Source organism: Prionailurus viverrinus, chromosome B4 (assembly GCF_022837055.1).
Source record: "Prionailurus viverrinus isolate Anna chromosome B4, UM_Priviv_1.0, whole genome shotgun sequence".
Classification (NCBI taxonomy): domain Eukaryota; kingdom Metazoa; phylum Chordata; class Mammalia; order Carnivora; family Felidae; genus Prionailurus; species Prionailurus viverrinus.
The window spans coordinates 98,760,541-98,776,805 of NC_062567.1; the positions used below are offsets into that span (position 1 = coordinate 98,760,541).

At 35.5% G+C, this 16,265-nt stretch overlaps 1 protein-coding gene across 3 annotated transcripts in view; it reads left to right on the forward strand.

Moving 5' to 3' along the window:
• The window catches only part of NAV3 (neuron navigator 3), a 591,913-nt gene that overhangs the window by 506,686 nt on the left and 68,962 nt on the right, over nucleotides 1–16,265 (forward strand). For 2 of the 3 annotated variants that reach the window (XM_047867359.1, XM_047867357.1), the window contains exons 17-20: nucleotides 3,690–3,731; nucleotides 5,140–5,300; nucleotides 10,537–10,725; nucleotides 14,124–14,176. In XM_047867359.1, coding sequence (XP_047723315.1) covers nucleotides 3,690–3,731; nucleotides 5,140–5,300; nucleotides 10,537–10,725; nucleotides 14,124–14,176 — 445 coding nt within the window. The remainder of the gene's footprint in view (nucleotides 1–3,689; nucleotides 3,732–5,139; nucleotides 5,301–10,536; nucleotides 10,726–14,123; nucleotides 14,177–16,265) is intronic. The other variant, XM_047867358.1, reaches the window with a different exon arrangement.

Sequence of the window (16,265 nt, forward strand, 5' to 3'; positions counted from 1 at the left end):
CAGCTGCATACACAAAAAACAATGGTTGTAAGTACTGTTTCATTTCATTTTCTATCTCAGAAGTTAGGCTTTCTACAGCATCTTAGATTTGAGTTTCTGCCCTTTCAGGCGAATGGGTATCTTCATATGTCATTTTCAAAACTTTCAACGAGTAAATCAAATTACAGCAAAGCCTTGGTTTGCAAGTATAATTCATTCTGGAAACATGCTTGTAATCGAAAGCACTCCTATCAAATTGAATTTCAAGAACCATTGGCTGAGTTTTGATCATGTGACGTTTGGCATCACGTACTACTCGTGTTGCAAGACATCACTTATTTATCAAGTTAAAATGTATTAGAAAGGTTTGCTCGTCTTGCAGAACACTTGCAAAACAAGTTATTCACAATCCAAGGTTTTACTCTATATTGAAAATCTGTTAACAGTCTATAGTTTGTATCTTTGATTGTGTACTCATATGTGAGAAATCCAAATAACACTTTTATAACCAAACTAAGCACCCTGCAAATAGGTGATTTTTTATTAACCCGAATCACCCTCCAAAACACTGATTTTTTTTAAATCATAAATATGGCTGCAACAAGTTGACCCTTGAGCCATCAACCTATTTCTTTGGCATTCGGATATCAAAAATAGTCAAGTAACTATTTATAACCAAGTAACCGTCAAATCAAACCAGATGATAATATTGAGGTTTATAGATATAAATGCAACGTTAGTATTTTACTTTGATTTATATTTTAGCAGTAGCCAATATACATTTTCACTTAGAAATACACCAGCAAATATGCAGTTACTTATTTTCCTTAAGCAAATCTTTTGTTATTATTGTTGTTCAGTTTTTGAAATAGACCAGTTTTACCAATGGAAGTATCCCAGTATTAAAAATATAAATAATTTTTCTAAAATAAATCTTAAATAGACTAATTTTATTTTTTTAATTTTTTTAATGTTTATTTATTTTTGAGAGAGAGAGAGAGGCAGAGCACAAGCAGGGAAGGGGCAGAGAGAGAGGGAGACCCAGAATCCGGAGCAGGCTCCAGGCTCTGAGCTGTCAGCACAGAGCCCGACGCGGGGCTTGCATCCACAAACCATGAGATCATGACCTGAACCGAAGTCCAACGTTTAACCGACTGAGCCACCCAGGTGCCCCAAAAAGACTAATTTTAGGTAAATGCATATTTTGCCCTGGGTTTTGAGTGAAATGTACTGATGAATATTAAATTTGAACAATAAAATACTTTCATAGGTATAATATGTGATATAAATATTAATTAGTTCCTCCTAGTAAATTACTGGATCAAAATAATTTTTGATATGACAGGTTGTACTTTTCCTTTCTTGGAAACAAAACTGCAGGCAGTAGCAATTTATTCTAATCCTTTAAAGTGCATTCAAGAAAGTTTATGATCTATTGAAGAGAAAATTAGATCCTATCAGAGATCCTGGCTTAATTCTAATTAAGCAGGGAGCAGCATGTTGGGAACACTAAGGAAACCAAAGAGCCATCTGAGAGAAAGTGTGCTAGAGTATAAATATTTAAAACAAAGTAACTAGAATGATATGATAGAGATGTGTATAAGTTCATGCCTTACCTGTTTATCTACAATTTCAAATATTTTATTGATATATTCACATCTCAATGTTATTGAATCAGTCGTTTTTTAATTTAAATTCCTCTTCATTAAAATATCGTAAAATAATAAATAATAACCAAAAGCTCTTCAGTAATTTTCTCTCTAGCTGCCCCAGATCATTGATGGCCCTGGAGCCACAACCAGTTTACGGTTATTTTGTTTAGTTTGTTTTCTTTTTTTGTAAAATAACCAAACTGTAAAAATTATTTTGAGGTGCCTGGGTGGCTCAGTCGGTTGAGCATCAGACTTTGGCTCAGGTCGTTATCTCACAGTTCGTGAGTTCAAGCCCCACATCGGGCTCTCTGCTGACAGCACAGAGCCCACTTTGGATCCTCTGTGCCCCTCCCCTGCTTGTGCTCTCTCTCTCTCTCAAAAGTAAATAAACATTAAAAAAATAATTGAAAGTAGTAACCACCTTTAGAAATTGCTGGCTTGTTTTTACATATCACATGGAGCAAACTTGCCTGCACAATTCTGCACAGCATCTATTGCCTTTAAATTGACAGTACGTGACCTCCTCAGACTGCTGGCTGAGAGCCTTACTTCCCTCGTTCCCACTGCCTGCTGGCCCTGCAAGCAGTGAGTTTGTGACCTTTCGGGATATGTGAGAAGTGTCTACATTATAAAACCATTAATATCCAGATTCAAACAGATGTTTCTACTTCAAGCTTTAACTTATATTGGCAAATTTAAATGCATTTTTTCTGAGGTTTTTTTTTCCATTAAATTCTCTGTGTGCTAGAAACATATACATGTTATACAATTCATAATGTTGGCAAACAATGCCTCTTTTCAATTTCCTCTGCAATGTTAAGCTTTAATAAATTTGCACACAAGACAAAGGTCATCTTTAAAATGGCTTGTGACCATATTAATGCTTTAGCACAACCGTAGTTCATATTTACAGGTTTTTCATATTTGTTCAATACGATTCCTTTTTGTTTGCCTATCCACACTATTCAAAAAACTTCTGTAGTCAAAACGTACACTAGAACTAGCCTCTACATAACTGAGTAATTACCTTAGGTGGACATTCCCTATAAATAAAGTCATATAATGCCTTTGGTGGCTTTCTACAGCAGTGCTAAATAATGGAGTACCCACAGAAGAAAACATTTTAGCTTTGATTTTGAGTGATTGATTTTCAAGTCGATGTGTTTGCATTTGTGTTATATCATTCCCATCATGCATATCCTGTGTATTTAATTTTGATCATTGGGGGTTCTACTGGAAGAGAGCTATTATTCTGCAAATTCAAATTAATTTTATTCTTTGGTTATCCACATGCCAGAGATTATAACAGAAATCCCTAGACTTGTCCCATTTAGCTGTTGACACCCTCTTCTATTTTTAGAGAGGCCATTTCTCATTTTCTCCAGACACATCCTTTCATCTCTTTCTATGACCAATTGAGATTCTTTAAAATAGTGACTGATACAATGGATAGCCTTTGAAATACCTAACTTATAATTTCCAAAAGATGGCATAATTTCATTAAGTATTTAAATAAATGGTGCCAAAAAACATGACGATTCAAGCAGATATTTATTACATATTATTTTTCTTCTCTTACATGCAAATAGAATAAATCTGCCTTTGTTTTTCATAAAAATAATCTGAATACAAAAATAAATATCAAATGGTGTTTTACCTCTCCTCTGTCCATTAGAAGTGGTCACTTTAACTTAGGCAGAGCAGATCTATCTGATTTCCACACATGACTCTCCTACATATGAAATCACAGTGAGAGTCTAGTCAGTTGCACAGGGAAGCAAAAACTACCATAGGAGGAAATGAATAGAATCTACTGGGGAATAATGTTAACATGTCATTTAATCTACCTGCTCATGATCCTGTCACTAAATTGTCATTGAATGTGTTACAACAATGGACATCTGGTCACCTTTAGTTGTCCTTTTCCAATAAGTTAAACATTAAATGTGTGTTACAGAAATTTTATTTTGTGTAGTTTAGTGAATCATTTTTGTTGGATGTGTAATTTTGAGGTTTTTGTTTACATTATGTCCTTAGGGGTTTTCTTTGTTTTAACAGCATGCAGCTTGACAGAAATACACTACCCAAAAAGGGACTAAGGTATATATTTCTCTCAGCACAATTGCTGCCTTTCATTGTTGTTATGTAAACTTTGTGTGCTGTCTCTCACCCTCTTCTTTCTTTGTTTGCAATGACGTATCTGCCATTGAGGATGGCATCACTTTTCATCCTGATGTTTTCTCTGGCCTGAAGATTTGGTGGGATAAGCCTCAGGTTAGAGATACCTGTAGGGTTCAAGACTCATTAAATCCAATGTAAATACCATTATTTGGGGGGTAGCAACATTTGGTAGATTTCAGAACCCAACTTCTGTAAATTAAAAAAAAAAATTGACTTCCCTAACTTTAGCATCTTGGAGGCATATGCTTGCAAAACCTCAACCCATATAGTCTACAGATGTGGCCAGTTAATGTTGAAAGGTTGAAGGATGCTCTAATTTGAATCAAAGAAAATATATTTTCATCATCAGAGGACAAATATTGTAATTAAGGTATGAATTTTTACAGAATCCTTTTGGTAGAAACTCAAGAATTTTAATTTCTGTTTTTCAGGAGTGCTGGTCAATTTAGATATGAATTACTCCAGTATTACGTAATAATATCAAAATAATCATTCAGTTCATCATAAAAACTAAAATGAAAATTTAATCCATGGCCATCCTTTACTGTACACTCTTATCTGAGGAGAGGATATAAAATGAACTATGAATAGAGGTATAACACATATGAACACAATGAGTTGACTGTTCTTTGATGCTAAGAACTTACTTACTCTGGTGAAAATGAGCACTGGCCAAATAGGTCTTTCCCTGTTATCTTTTTTTTCCCCTCTTCAGTCCCTGAGTAATAGCAAACAGCTTGTAATTGATTATTCCATTTCAATATTTTGCTTCAGAAATCTATTTTCCACTAAAGTGAGCCCATTTTTTTTTCTTTTTTAAAAAAATCTGGACATGATGTCAAGTGGCATTTTAATGAAATAAATGTTTATTTTAATTTTTTTTCTTTTTTTTTTTCCAAAAAATGTCTGTCAGTTTGTGTTCCATTTCCTGTGCTTTTCTGTATCCATCACTTCAGTTCTCTTGGCTTCTGGCCTTCCACTGTCTGCCATATTTAGTCCATGCTTTCACCCTCTTCACATCCTTCCAAGCACTGTGCTTTTGAGTCCTTCTCAATTAACTTGGCTGTCTGCTCATTGCTTATGATTTTCAACTACATATCTCACAGAAGCATAATTTTCCTTTCAAAATCCTTTATTTTTCTTTTCCTGTGAGATTCAAACAGATGGTGTCAGATCATCTGGAAGAACTAAGCAATTATAATTAGATTCAATCTGTTGGAGAATGTTGTTCAATCTGAATAGTAAGCTCCTCTCAATTGTTTTCTTGTCCTGGTATTGCCTTGCCCTTGTAGATGTGCTTACGTGTCTTAGCTGTGCTGTTTTGCAGATATACCCCATCGTCTCGGCAGGCCAACCAAGAAGAGGGCAAAGAGTGGCTGCGTTCCCATTCCACTGGAGGGCTGCAGGATGCTGGCAACCAGTCACCTCTGCTCTCCCCTTCTGCCATGTCATCTTCTGCGACAGGAAAATACCACTTTTCCAACTTGGGTAAAATAGCCTAAACCCAATTTCATCGTGTTGTTTTCACCACTTACTCTCACAGGAGTCCTCGAATCTCTTAAAAATTCTTCACTTAAAGACAAGACAAAGATACCTCAGCAGTACCTTTTATTTGTTTGATGGCTTACTATTCACAAAATACTTCCCAAATGTTATGCAGGTTATTGCTCATGACAACAATGTGACATAGGTACTACTGTTGTTACTTTACAGTCTAGGTCCAGAGGCACAGAGAGGTCATTTCACGCAAAAGAGGAAAAAAAAAAAGTCTCTCCACTCATCAGGGGCACAAGCAGTAAGTGATCCCAGAACACCTGACTTCAAGCCTGTGGAGTTTTCTCAGAGTCCTCTTAAAAACCAATAAAACAGCTCCTTATTTTTTGTTTAAAATGTTTTTTTAAAGTCCTTAGCAGAATTTCTCATACTTTTGTAGAGAAGCATAAAATATAAAGAAAAAGAAAAAAAAAACCCATAACTCCATGACTCTAAGATCGCTTCTTGAAAAGTGATCAAAATTAATACCATTTTAAAGCTAAAACTGTCCTTTAAATAAACAGAATTCCATGGGAACATTTTTGGATAAGTGCAATGAAAAAAATGATAATTTAACCATTGGGCTACTTTGTGTGCTTAGCATCATTTGTATGACATATAGCATCATTTGTGTAAATGTCACAGAAAACATTGGGAAGCATGATAAAATAAAGAAGTCTAAACGTACCAGCTATAATTTGGTAGAGCCAATGCTTTTAAAAACAGATTTATGTTCTATAAATTTACATATAAAGTCTCATTTTTTTTTCTTTTTGCTTCAAAACCTTTTTTTTCTAATAACGGACCCACCGGTTTTCCAAATTCTTCAGTAGTTTGGACTTTTCAACATTTTCAGTCCTGTGAGGACAACAAAGGCTATTTCTTTTCTCTTGTAACTCTTCCTGCTACACAGAATAAGCCTCTGGCGATGAGAAACCATTATTTCAGTCATGGTTCCATATGATCTAATGAATTCCTATTAGACACAAAGTTTTTGTTGCTACACATATACACCTACACAGTGATGAGACTTCTTTGCCTCATAATGGCAAAGAATGGTATAGCTTTTACTTACTTTGAATTGTAATTATAAAACATGGCAAGAAGCTTAAAATTTTAACTTCAAAAATGGATTGAAAAGTTTTTTTATGGAGTCCTAGAAATGTGAAATAAACTCTAATTTTATGCAACATTTGCAACAAACCCAAACCACCTGGAATGCTGTTTGCTAGGTATCTTATGTCTCCTACCATTCTTTTTAATACCTGATGTTAATTTGAGTAATTGAATCCTTACCCCACCATTTTTTCATTTATATTATTCTGATGAAATCCATCTGTTCCATTATTATTTGGAAAAAAAAAACCCTCACCACTTACTATGTCTGACCTCGACAAAGTCATTTAGCCTCAATTTTCTCAACTGTGAAATGGACCCATAAGACCTAGGTTATATTATAAGGGACTGATTTAATGTATACCAAAACTAAGGAGAGTATAAGACTTGATAGACTCTGTTACCTCATCATTTTTATTAGAAAACATGCCTTACATTATCAGACACAATAGCTGTAGATTTCAAATTGATCTTACTGCCTCTACTCTCATATTCAATATTTTCACTCATTGATTCTTATGATGTAAGACCTTCCCATACATGACAACATATTAGGCAAAACAGTGGATACTATTAAAATAATCATAAATAGGATTATTTTATCATTAAACTTATAAAAATAAACCAAATGGAATTTTTTAACTTGAATATGGGTTCCATTGTCTTGCATTTTGCTTTGGTCATCATTTGTTTTCAATTTGCACATTATCTCTTCTGAATGATCAGCAACTGATTACTACTAACAGCCAGCATTTGCAATGTGTTTCTTTATCATTCCTACCTATTAAAATATATTAATAGATAAAATTTTTAGAAATAGTGCCATAAAAAGTCACATATAACAAACAGAAATTTAAGAGAACTGCAGTTACATCATTATATGTAGACTACCATAAGCTATTGCCAAAGTAAACTGGTTTGTGTGCAATTCCCAGCATGTATGTTACCTATAATAGAAACTGTTCCACTCAAGAGAACAAATCGGAATAACTTAGTAAGCAAAATACATCTTTGGATGAAACTTTATTTACTCTTGATCATTGTCCTTGCAAGGCATCTCATAACCTGGTGAGACTCATTGTCATCTTGCTGTGAGTGACGATTACTCAGCTTTATTTCTCACCTTGCTGCACGTTTAGCATGTAGAAGCATTACTATCAGCCTCTCACCTATGTATTTGTGGACCCTTTTGCGTATAGAGGATTGTTTATAAACAACTTTGTGTGGGAAGTTACTATTTCCCTCTCCATATTCACCTTTCAAGCTATTTAGAATTAACCCCATTCTTCTATACTCATGACAGCATAGAATCTTGGAGATGGGAGACATCTACCTATGGTTCAATTATTCATCTTTTAGTTAAATTCTTATGACATCTCTAGCTTCTTGTCTAAACCCACCCATAACAGAAACTACCTAAATGTAGATATATTAGACTTTTGAAGTTCTTCCTTTAAAAGATCAAATAAAATTTTCTTGAATCTCTACCTAGTTCTTAGAGTCCCAGATTCCACAAAATAAGTTAAAATTAGCGTTCATATGAATATTCTTATTTTAAAATAATATCATAAACCCAGTAACTAATATGTCAAGATATAGTAGCAAAGTGGAGGGACTCTGAGGTATTTAAAAACCCACTCCATATTTCTATTAGTTCCTATCTCCTCAGATCACCACTAATTAACATTTAATTTAATTTAAAAAGTGGCTTTGCTCTGAAATATAAGGCAAAGTCAGTGGGTCCCTTTTCTCTAATATATTGTCACATCTACATCTCTCTTATTTAGAAATTTGGATGTGTCTCCTGGATTTGAATGGGTCCTAGAGGTCATTTATTCTGCCGTTTTTTAAATTTATAATTTGTGAAGAAATTGAAAGGTAGAGATTGGAATATTTGCCTGAAACAATTGGAAAGCAAGGCCACCATTAGAAGGCTTGTGCTAGTTTGTGTCCCATTATAGAAATTCTCTTTTTCCATCATATTTTTGTCTTCTATTTTATAATTTTTATTGGTTTATTCACATATTAATTTTTCTACTTTTCAGTCAGATGCCCAGCCCCCCTCCTCCACCCTCAGTGGCCATTCTTGCATTCAGGGCCATGCCATGTTGATCTTTCTATGCAACCACAGCACCAAAAAATCAGACCTGTCATAGATATTAACTGAACATTCTTAAATAGCATAGGGGTATAGTTCCAAGGGATACACTATCAAAAGTGTTTGTAAAGGCAAATTAGTTGCTTTAAAATTCACTCTAATCCTCATTCCTGTTTCTTGAATGAGTTAAGTCCTATGTTTTGAAATTATAGAAGGACAATTTACTTGGCTAGCTCTGCAGCCATTTTGGTAAGAATTATGCAAAGCCAAATAGTGAATAAGATGTCTTTCTAACCTCTAGATATGTATTGACATAATACATTTATTTATAAATGTGTTGAATATTTCATTCATTTAGCAAAGAGACAGTTCATACTGTGAACATAGAATAGGATGATTTACTCCAATCCAGGTACTTTAAACATAAATATTCAAGTCTAGAATGTTCTTCAGTGTTATCTATTGGCAGTCAGTCAGCAATCAGATTGAATTAGTCACTGCTGGCTAAAAAATCTCTCTGTCTCTGTCTCTCTCTGTCTCTCTCTCCCTCTCCTCCCTCCCTCTCTCCCTCCCTCGCTCCCACCCCCTCACTCCTTCTCCTCTCTCTCCTTGGTCCCCCTTCTTTCTTCCTTCTTTCCTACAGATTGTACACTTTGCAAATCCATAGTTTCTTTCACTTTTTATTATATGTGATATGCACTCACAATATAATTCTAAGTCTTGTATTTCTTTCCTTTTTTTGTCCTTTTTTCAATCCAGTCCACAACTGCTCTATCAGAGGATTGTTCTGGGTATTAATTCATCAATATCTATTAAATATTCAGCATAGTGCCTGGAAAATAGAATGCATTCCCTTTTGTCTACCTCATAGTATATAGGCCTCCTATTTTACATTGTTTTGAAAGCCAGTCATTATATATTAAGAAATGTAGTGCCTGTGTCAAAAAAAAAAATCCCTGGAGATTTTGAAATGATATCAGATGAATTTTAAGCCAATGACATAAATTCTTTAAGGCTTTGAAAGCACCCAGCAGCTTTTGTGATTGCTTAAGTGGTTCCTGCTCCCTCAGATACTTACAACGGCTTGCTTGTCTTAAATATGAGCATTTATGATATATTTCTTAATTTTCTGCTTTGCTTTTACTCCACATTTAAATTAGTATTGTTTCAAAAGAAGTTGTACATTCAGTCAATCACATCTTTCTTTAAATTCATGACCATCATTTGGCCTAAAAAATTGAGTGTTATTAGAACTCTGGCAATTGGCACTAAGTACATAAATTTGTATTTCAAATTATGAACATAAGGTACTGCTTGGGAAACATAATAGGTTTCTACTTCTGACAGTCTTACTATGGCACTGTGGTCTTAGACACAGCAGAAAAAGTGATTGGTTCACCTTGTGATGAGCTATAAATACCATGTATATTACATTCCATTAAAAAATTATTTTCTTCTCTTATAACCTAACTCTGATAGCAGTGATGGTGCTGACCATGAACTGACATACATTCAGAACTCAAAATGACTAAAAGTCTTTGGTTGGGAACTTCAAAAGGATCTTCTTGGGAAATTTAGATTCCTTGTGTTTCCTTTTCATTTTTGTTTTTCCCAGATGTATTCTTCTCTAAAAGAAACTGATGACTCTATGAAAGCAGTCTTTTCTTCTTAATTGCCAGCAGAATATACTTGTTACTGTATTTCTAGCATAAACAGGAGAGGTTGCTTGGTGGCTTTGTTTAATGTTGTTTTAGAAATTGACATATTGCTTGCCATGAAAGTGTTAGGAGAAAAGAGGGACTCCACTGAAACTGTTATCGACCATTTCAGAGGCAGACTCTCAGCCTACCTTAAATAGAGACACCTGTTAAAATCACATTTCCGTAGAATTGGGGTCACATTCTCACTCTCCATCAACCTACTATTTTCATCATCCAAGCCTCAGAATAATGAGGCTGTGTGTGCTTTGTTTTTCAGTGAGCCCAACCAATCTGTCTCAATTTAACCTTCCTGGGCCCAGCATGATGCGCTCAAATAGCATCCCAGCCCAAGACTCTTCGTTCGATCTCTACGATGACTCCCAGCTTTGTGGGAGTGCCACATCTCTGGAAGAAAGGCCACGTGCCATCAGTCATTCAGGCTCCTTCCGAGACAGCATGGAAGAAGGTAGGCGAAGGGGGAAATAAAGACGGAGTTAACTTTATTTAACTCAGAGATGAAAACTGTCACATCAGACACATCACAAGGATTTCTGAAGAGTAGATAAATGAGTAAGTATAACTCTCATTTAGGGAGCCCTGAAGCTTGAAGAAGTTTGAGTCTCCATTACCTTCGGTTTCTTTTCTTTTCTTTTTTTTTTTTTAGTGTTTATTTATTTTTGAGACAGAGAGAGAGCAAGAGCGGTGGAGGTGCAGAGAGAGAGGGAAACACAGAATCGGAAGCAGGCTCCAGGTTCCGAGCTGTCAGCACAGAGCCCGACCAGGGCTGGAACTCCCGAGCCCTGAGATCATGACCTGAGCTGAAGTTGGAGGCTCAACCGACTGAGCTACTCGGGCACCCCAATTACCTTCTGTTTCTCTATGCATTTGCAAATATGCCAGAAATTGTTTTGATTATTACTTGGTTCTAGAATAGTTCAGAATAAATTCAGTGCTTTCATAAAGAAAGCTTCATAATTTTAGAGCCTGTTTGTCCTGGTGTGTCAAATATCAGAGCAAATGTTTTGTTTGACATCTCAGTTAAAGAACCATAAAGATACATAAACCAGAAAAATTATCTTATGAAACTACCACACGTTGACAACTTGTATTCTCAGAAACTCCCTCTGGTGTTAATTTCTGTTATCATATCATATTTGAATTCATATTATGTCTACTTTTGCTTCATAAGTTTCATTTCCTTATCCAATGCAATAAGGTTCTATGTGAATATTTTATAAAAATTCTATTTGAAAAAGGCTTCCTCGATATTTAAACATATATAATTTTCTACACTATATAATCTCAAGTGTGAAATTTGATATTTGAGAGACTTCCTCTTTGATTTAATGAATGAGTTTTTAAAGTATCCATAAAGGAAAATTGTGGCACACATATTATAAAGCATATCAGCTATGGATAAAATACAGGTAAACATAAAAGTTTGAACAGATCACAATAAAATCAGACATAAAATCAGACAACTATCCTAGTCCTTAATAATAACATAGAAAAGAAGGACTCCAGATCTTAAAACATACCAGGTTTTAAGCCTCTGGCCACCCATTTATTTGTGGTATGAACTTGTGCAAGATTTTTAACTTTATCAGTCCTAATTCCTGCGGATGTACTTTTACAGGTTTGTCGTGAAAACAAAATTAGGGAACAGTTTCGTTCCTTTCTCTTTCACCTTCCTGCTTTCTTAGAGTCTTTTCTGATTAAAAGTTTAGATGGTTATGGGGGCACCTGGGTGCTTAGTCAGTTAAGCATCTGACTTTGGCTTAGGTCATGATCTCATGGTTCATGGGTTTGAGCCCATATGGAGCTTGCTTGCTTCAGATTCTGTGTCTCCCTCTCTCTGTCCCTCTCTCACTCGTGCTCTCTCTCTCTCAAAAATAAATAAACATTTTTTTTTTAAGTTTAGATGGCTGTGAAAATTGATTTAATGTTTTCAGGCCACCACTGTATGCTTAATTTGCTGGCACTAATTTCGTTGACCAGCATTGCCACTACCTTCTGTGATATTAAGCAAACCACTGAGTTCATTGTGACAGAGAGTGGATTATATCCAGAGAGTCTACTGATTGTGGCAGAATAGATAGACAGAATTGACCTAATTGGCAATATAAAGTCATAGCTTTTTTGAGATGATTCTGTCACTCTCTTCACAGACAGGCATCTTACAATACTGTGAAAATAATTTGCCAAGCATACTGATGGCTCTCTAGAGTGCTCATTTACAGATAGAATACTGTTCATATGCTGAGAAAGTCTGCCCTTCTGTGTATGAGGATTAAATAATCTAAATGGCTGAACAGCACCCTGAGTGGGCAAGATGGCTTCTTGATGCCCATCCATTGAACACTGAACAATTATTATTCTTACAATATGGTCTGCAATCAAGGGATTATTGAACTAGTGAAATGGGAAGGGCTTTATTGATGCCCTCCCTGCTCAATGCTCACAGTGAAGATCAGGAACGTGCCACGAACTAGGAGTCCATAGACCTATAAATAGTAAGTAGCAGGAACAGACCAAAAAATGGGATCTCCCAATTCATTGCCCGCCTGCCTTCTGTACACCGTGTTGAAAATCTTAGTCCATTCTGGTGTTATTAGAGGTTGAAAGAATGTGGGATTTTGTTTGGTTGTTTTGTGTTCTTTAGATGACTAACATTTTGCACATCTCACACAGTGGTAGGAGGTGCTCCAGCTGGAGATCTGGGGGTTGTCCTTCTTTCCTCTTTGACCCGCATTTATAGTCAGTCAGTTTTAAAGAGGTTCTTCCTGATGTCCCTCAAATTCATCCCTTTCTTTTGAGCCACACTGCCACAATCCTGCACGGCTTTGCCAGCCTTTCCAGACCAGGTTGTGAGCACCAACCTTGTGTCCTTGCTGTACCCCTTGTATTGCTCTTTATTGCATAAAAACATAGTATTTATGTTACTCTTTTATAATTATCTTCTTAGTTGAATATCTTTCTACTTCTTTTCAAGCTCCTAGGATTGTGTCATAATTTTTATAGTCCCAGGATCCAGAAAGGACCTGTCACATTGGGTGGGACCAACTACTATTTAATGGATGAGTATGCAGAAATAAGTTTATATTATCCCACAATGAAAAGAGGAAGGGCTTTTCTATAACTATAATTAAGCACAATTTTATCTACCTTTTGGGCTTAACACATTAGTTGCCGAGAAATACAAAGCAGTCTACCACTTGCCTAAGATGTCATTTTGGTATACCTAGATAAAAGCCAGTACCCAATTTCCATTCTTAATTTCATTGAGACACCACCTTGAAAAAAGTAATTTTCTATTACTAAAACTACAAAAGAAATAATAATTCTCCATTTAAATGAGTATTATCAACTCATCACAGATAATGTTGAAATAGCAAGTTAAATAAAATGCTTATGTCCCTGAAAGTATATGGAGAAAAAACATTGAAAATGGACCTTTGTTGTATATAAATGAAATTAAATAAATAAAGAAAATGTATAAAATAAAGAGATTTTTTTAAGTTCATAAGTTTATGGCAACTTTAGGTTTCCATGATTTTCTGGTAATTTATCATGTGGAGGTTTACTGTAACTTTGAATCTGTCAACAGCATGCCTACAGGGCTTGTATTGGCCAAATCCTCTCCGTAACATGATGAGGGAGCTATTTTAGGAGAACAGGTATGGGACCTTCCCATGTCTCAACATTTTGACCTCCAAGAAATCGCAGGAGAATTGTTCTCAGATCTTTGTATCTAGCTGTATTATTTTATTTCCCTAATTGCCTAGTCTCCACTTTCTAGCAAAGGCCGGGTGTTTCTGAGCACGCTTCATTATTTTACCTCTTGTTTGTTTTTGCTTTTTCCAGTTCACGGCTCTTCATTATCACTGGTCTCCAGCACTTCTTCTCTTTACTCAACAGTAAGTATCCATTGTTAACAAGGAGCTTCTGCCTCGGCCAAGCACACAGTGATTAAATAGGTTGACATTTACACAGAAGTTGCACAGTGAAGTGAGGGCATACGCTCAGCTACCATAACCAATAGCTGGCGGGTGCTTTCCCGGACCTTCTGTGGCCCAGTTTTATGCGCTTTCGCTGGACTTTTGTGTACTTATTAAAATCAATGAGTGCATGAAAAACTGAGTTTCGTAAAACCTCTTGGGGTATAACTGGGAATCGCTGAAACCATGTACTCTCCCATAAATTTATATTATTGACTGGTTTTCCTTGTTTGGTTCTCTGAGCCATGACTGGTAATTCTTCAATGGTATTTTCTCCATTTTCTTATTTTAATTTTTCAAGTTCCTCTGTGCCAAAGTGTAAAGGCGTAAAAGGCCTAGAGACTCTTAAAAATATATACCTTCTGAAATAGAATGATTTTTAAAACTATTTCTGCAAAGAGAAAAATGCCGATGTTTCAACATATTTTCCTGATGTGTGCAGTTATGATCTGTTTTTGCCAAGATGAGCTTCCTGTCCACTTAATATAATTCCATTTTTTTTTTGCAAAAAAAAAAAAAAAAAGAAGAAGAAGATCTATAGGATGTTTTATTTAATAGGAGGGTTCCTTCATGCCTAAGTAAAAGTGAGGTGTATTTCATTTACTGAATCTCACTGAGACTTCAGCAGTGCAAATAGTTCTTAGCCAGAGCTGAGGTTCATAAAAAGTTCAGTCTTGGCCATCACTGAGCAATTAAGCCTGATGGGCAACGCTAATTGTTTCACTCATTTCATTAAGCTTAAATGTTAGGGCCCTCATTTTATAAGCTCATCTTACATATTTATTGCTTTGGATAGTTACACAAGATCAGAAATATTACTGGGAAAAGCAATAGTTTTCTCATCATGTCTCCTTTTCATGATTAAATTTGCCAATTACACTCTGTAAATGAAGAAATCACTATTATTGTTTAAATTTAATCCTTTAGGCAAGTGGATAAGAAGTAGAAAGGTGAAATGTTTTGGCAAAAACACATAAAAGAACTGTGTTAACACTTAACCCTCCTCATTGGCCCAGGGCCGCTGTGTGCTCAGGAGATGACCTCTGACCTAAAGCATTGCGGCCGAAGTCCCTACAAAGCATCAAACGATGCAGCATGATCATAATATTTTAAATATATGCAAAACCACCATTTGGATAAAACTGCCTTCATTCAGCCTGAGCAAGATTCCAGAAGAAAAGGAGCTTGGTTTAAGGGAAAACAGATGGCTGATTAGTATGTACCAGAGTCCGGTAGAACTTTATGCGACAATAAGAAGGTTTTCTAGCTGCACTGTCCAGTACAGTGACCTCTGGCCATATGTGGCTATTGACTGTTTGAAGTGTGGAGTAACAGAGGAACTGAATTTTTAAGTTTAATTAATTTAAATTATTTAAATAGGCACGTATGTCTAGTAGCTTCTATATTGGGTATCGCAGGTTCATAAGGAACAAGGGGCTTCATTTTAATAATTGTAGATAAGTAGGAGTAGATGTCGTACGATAAGGACAATCAGAAAGCATCCATGAGGAGTATGTAGTAAGAGTGCAATATGTGATAGGAACAGAGACGAAAGTGACTACATACATATATGCCAAAACTTAGAAATGAAATATACCTTTGTGTTAAGTGTGAAAAGAATGTATTAGGTCTTTAAACCACAGAGACTGTACGTGGTTGTCCTGAAAATGATGGAAAGTATATTCTTCAGTTCACAAATAACCTATAAACAATTCAAATAAATGCATATTTGAAGGACTAATAAAAAGAAAAACCAAAAATCAAAGATTATGAGGAGTCATTCTGACTTCAGTCCCCCATTATCATTCACCGAGATTCCACTGACAATGAGAAAGTATCTGTGAAAGTATTTTTTAAACCATGAGGTAAAAAGTCAATTTGTCATTATTTTTCATGCCTTCTTAAGGACTCTAGATCAAGATTCAGTTGACTTGCATTCTTGCCTAACTCTATCGGCAGTTACTGTGTGACATCAGAAAAGTTGCTAAGTTTCTTTGGACTATACCTG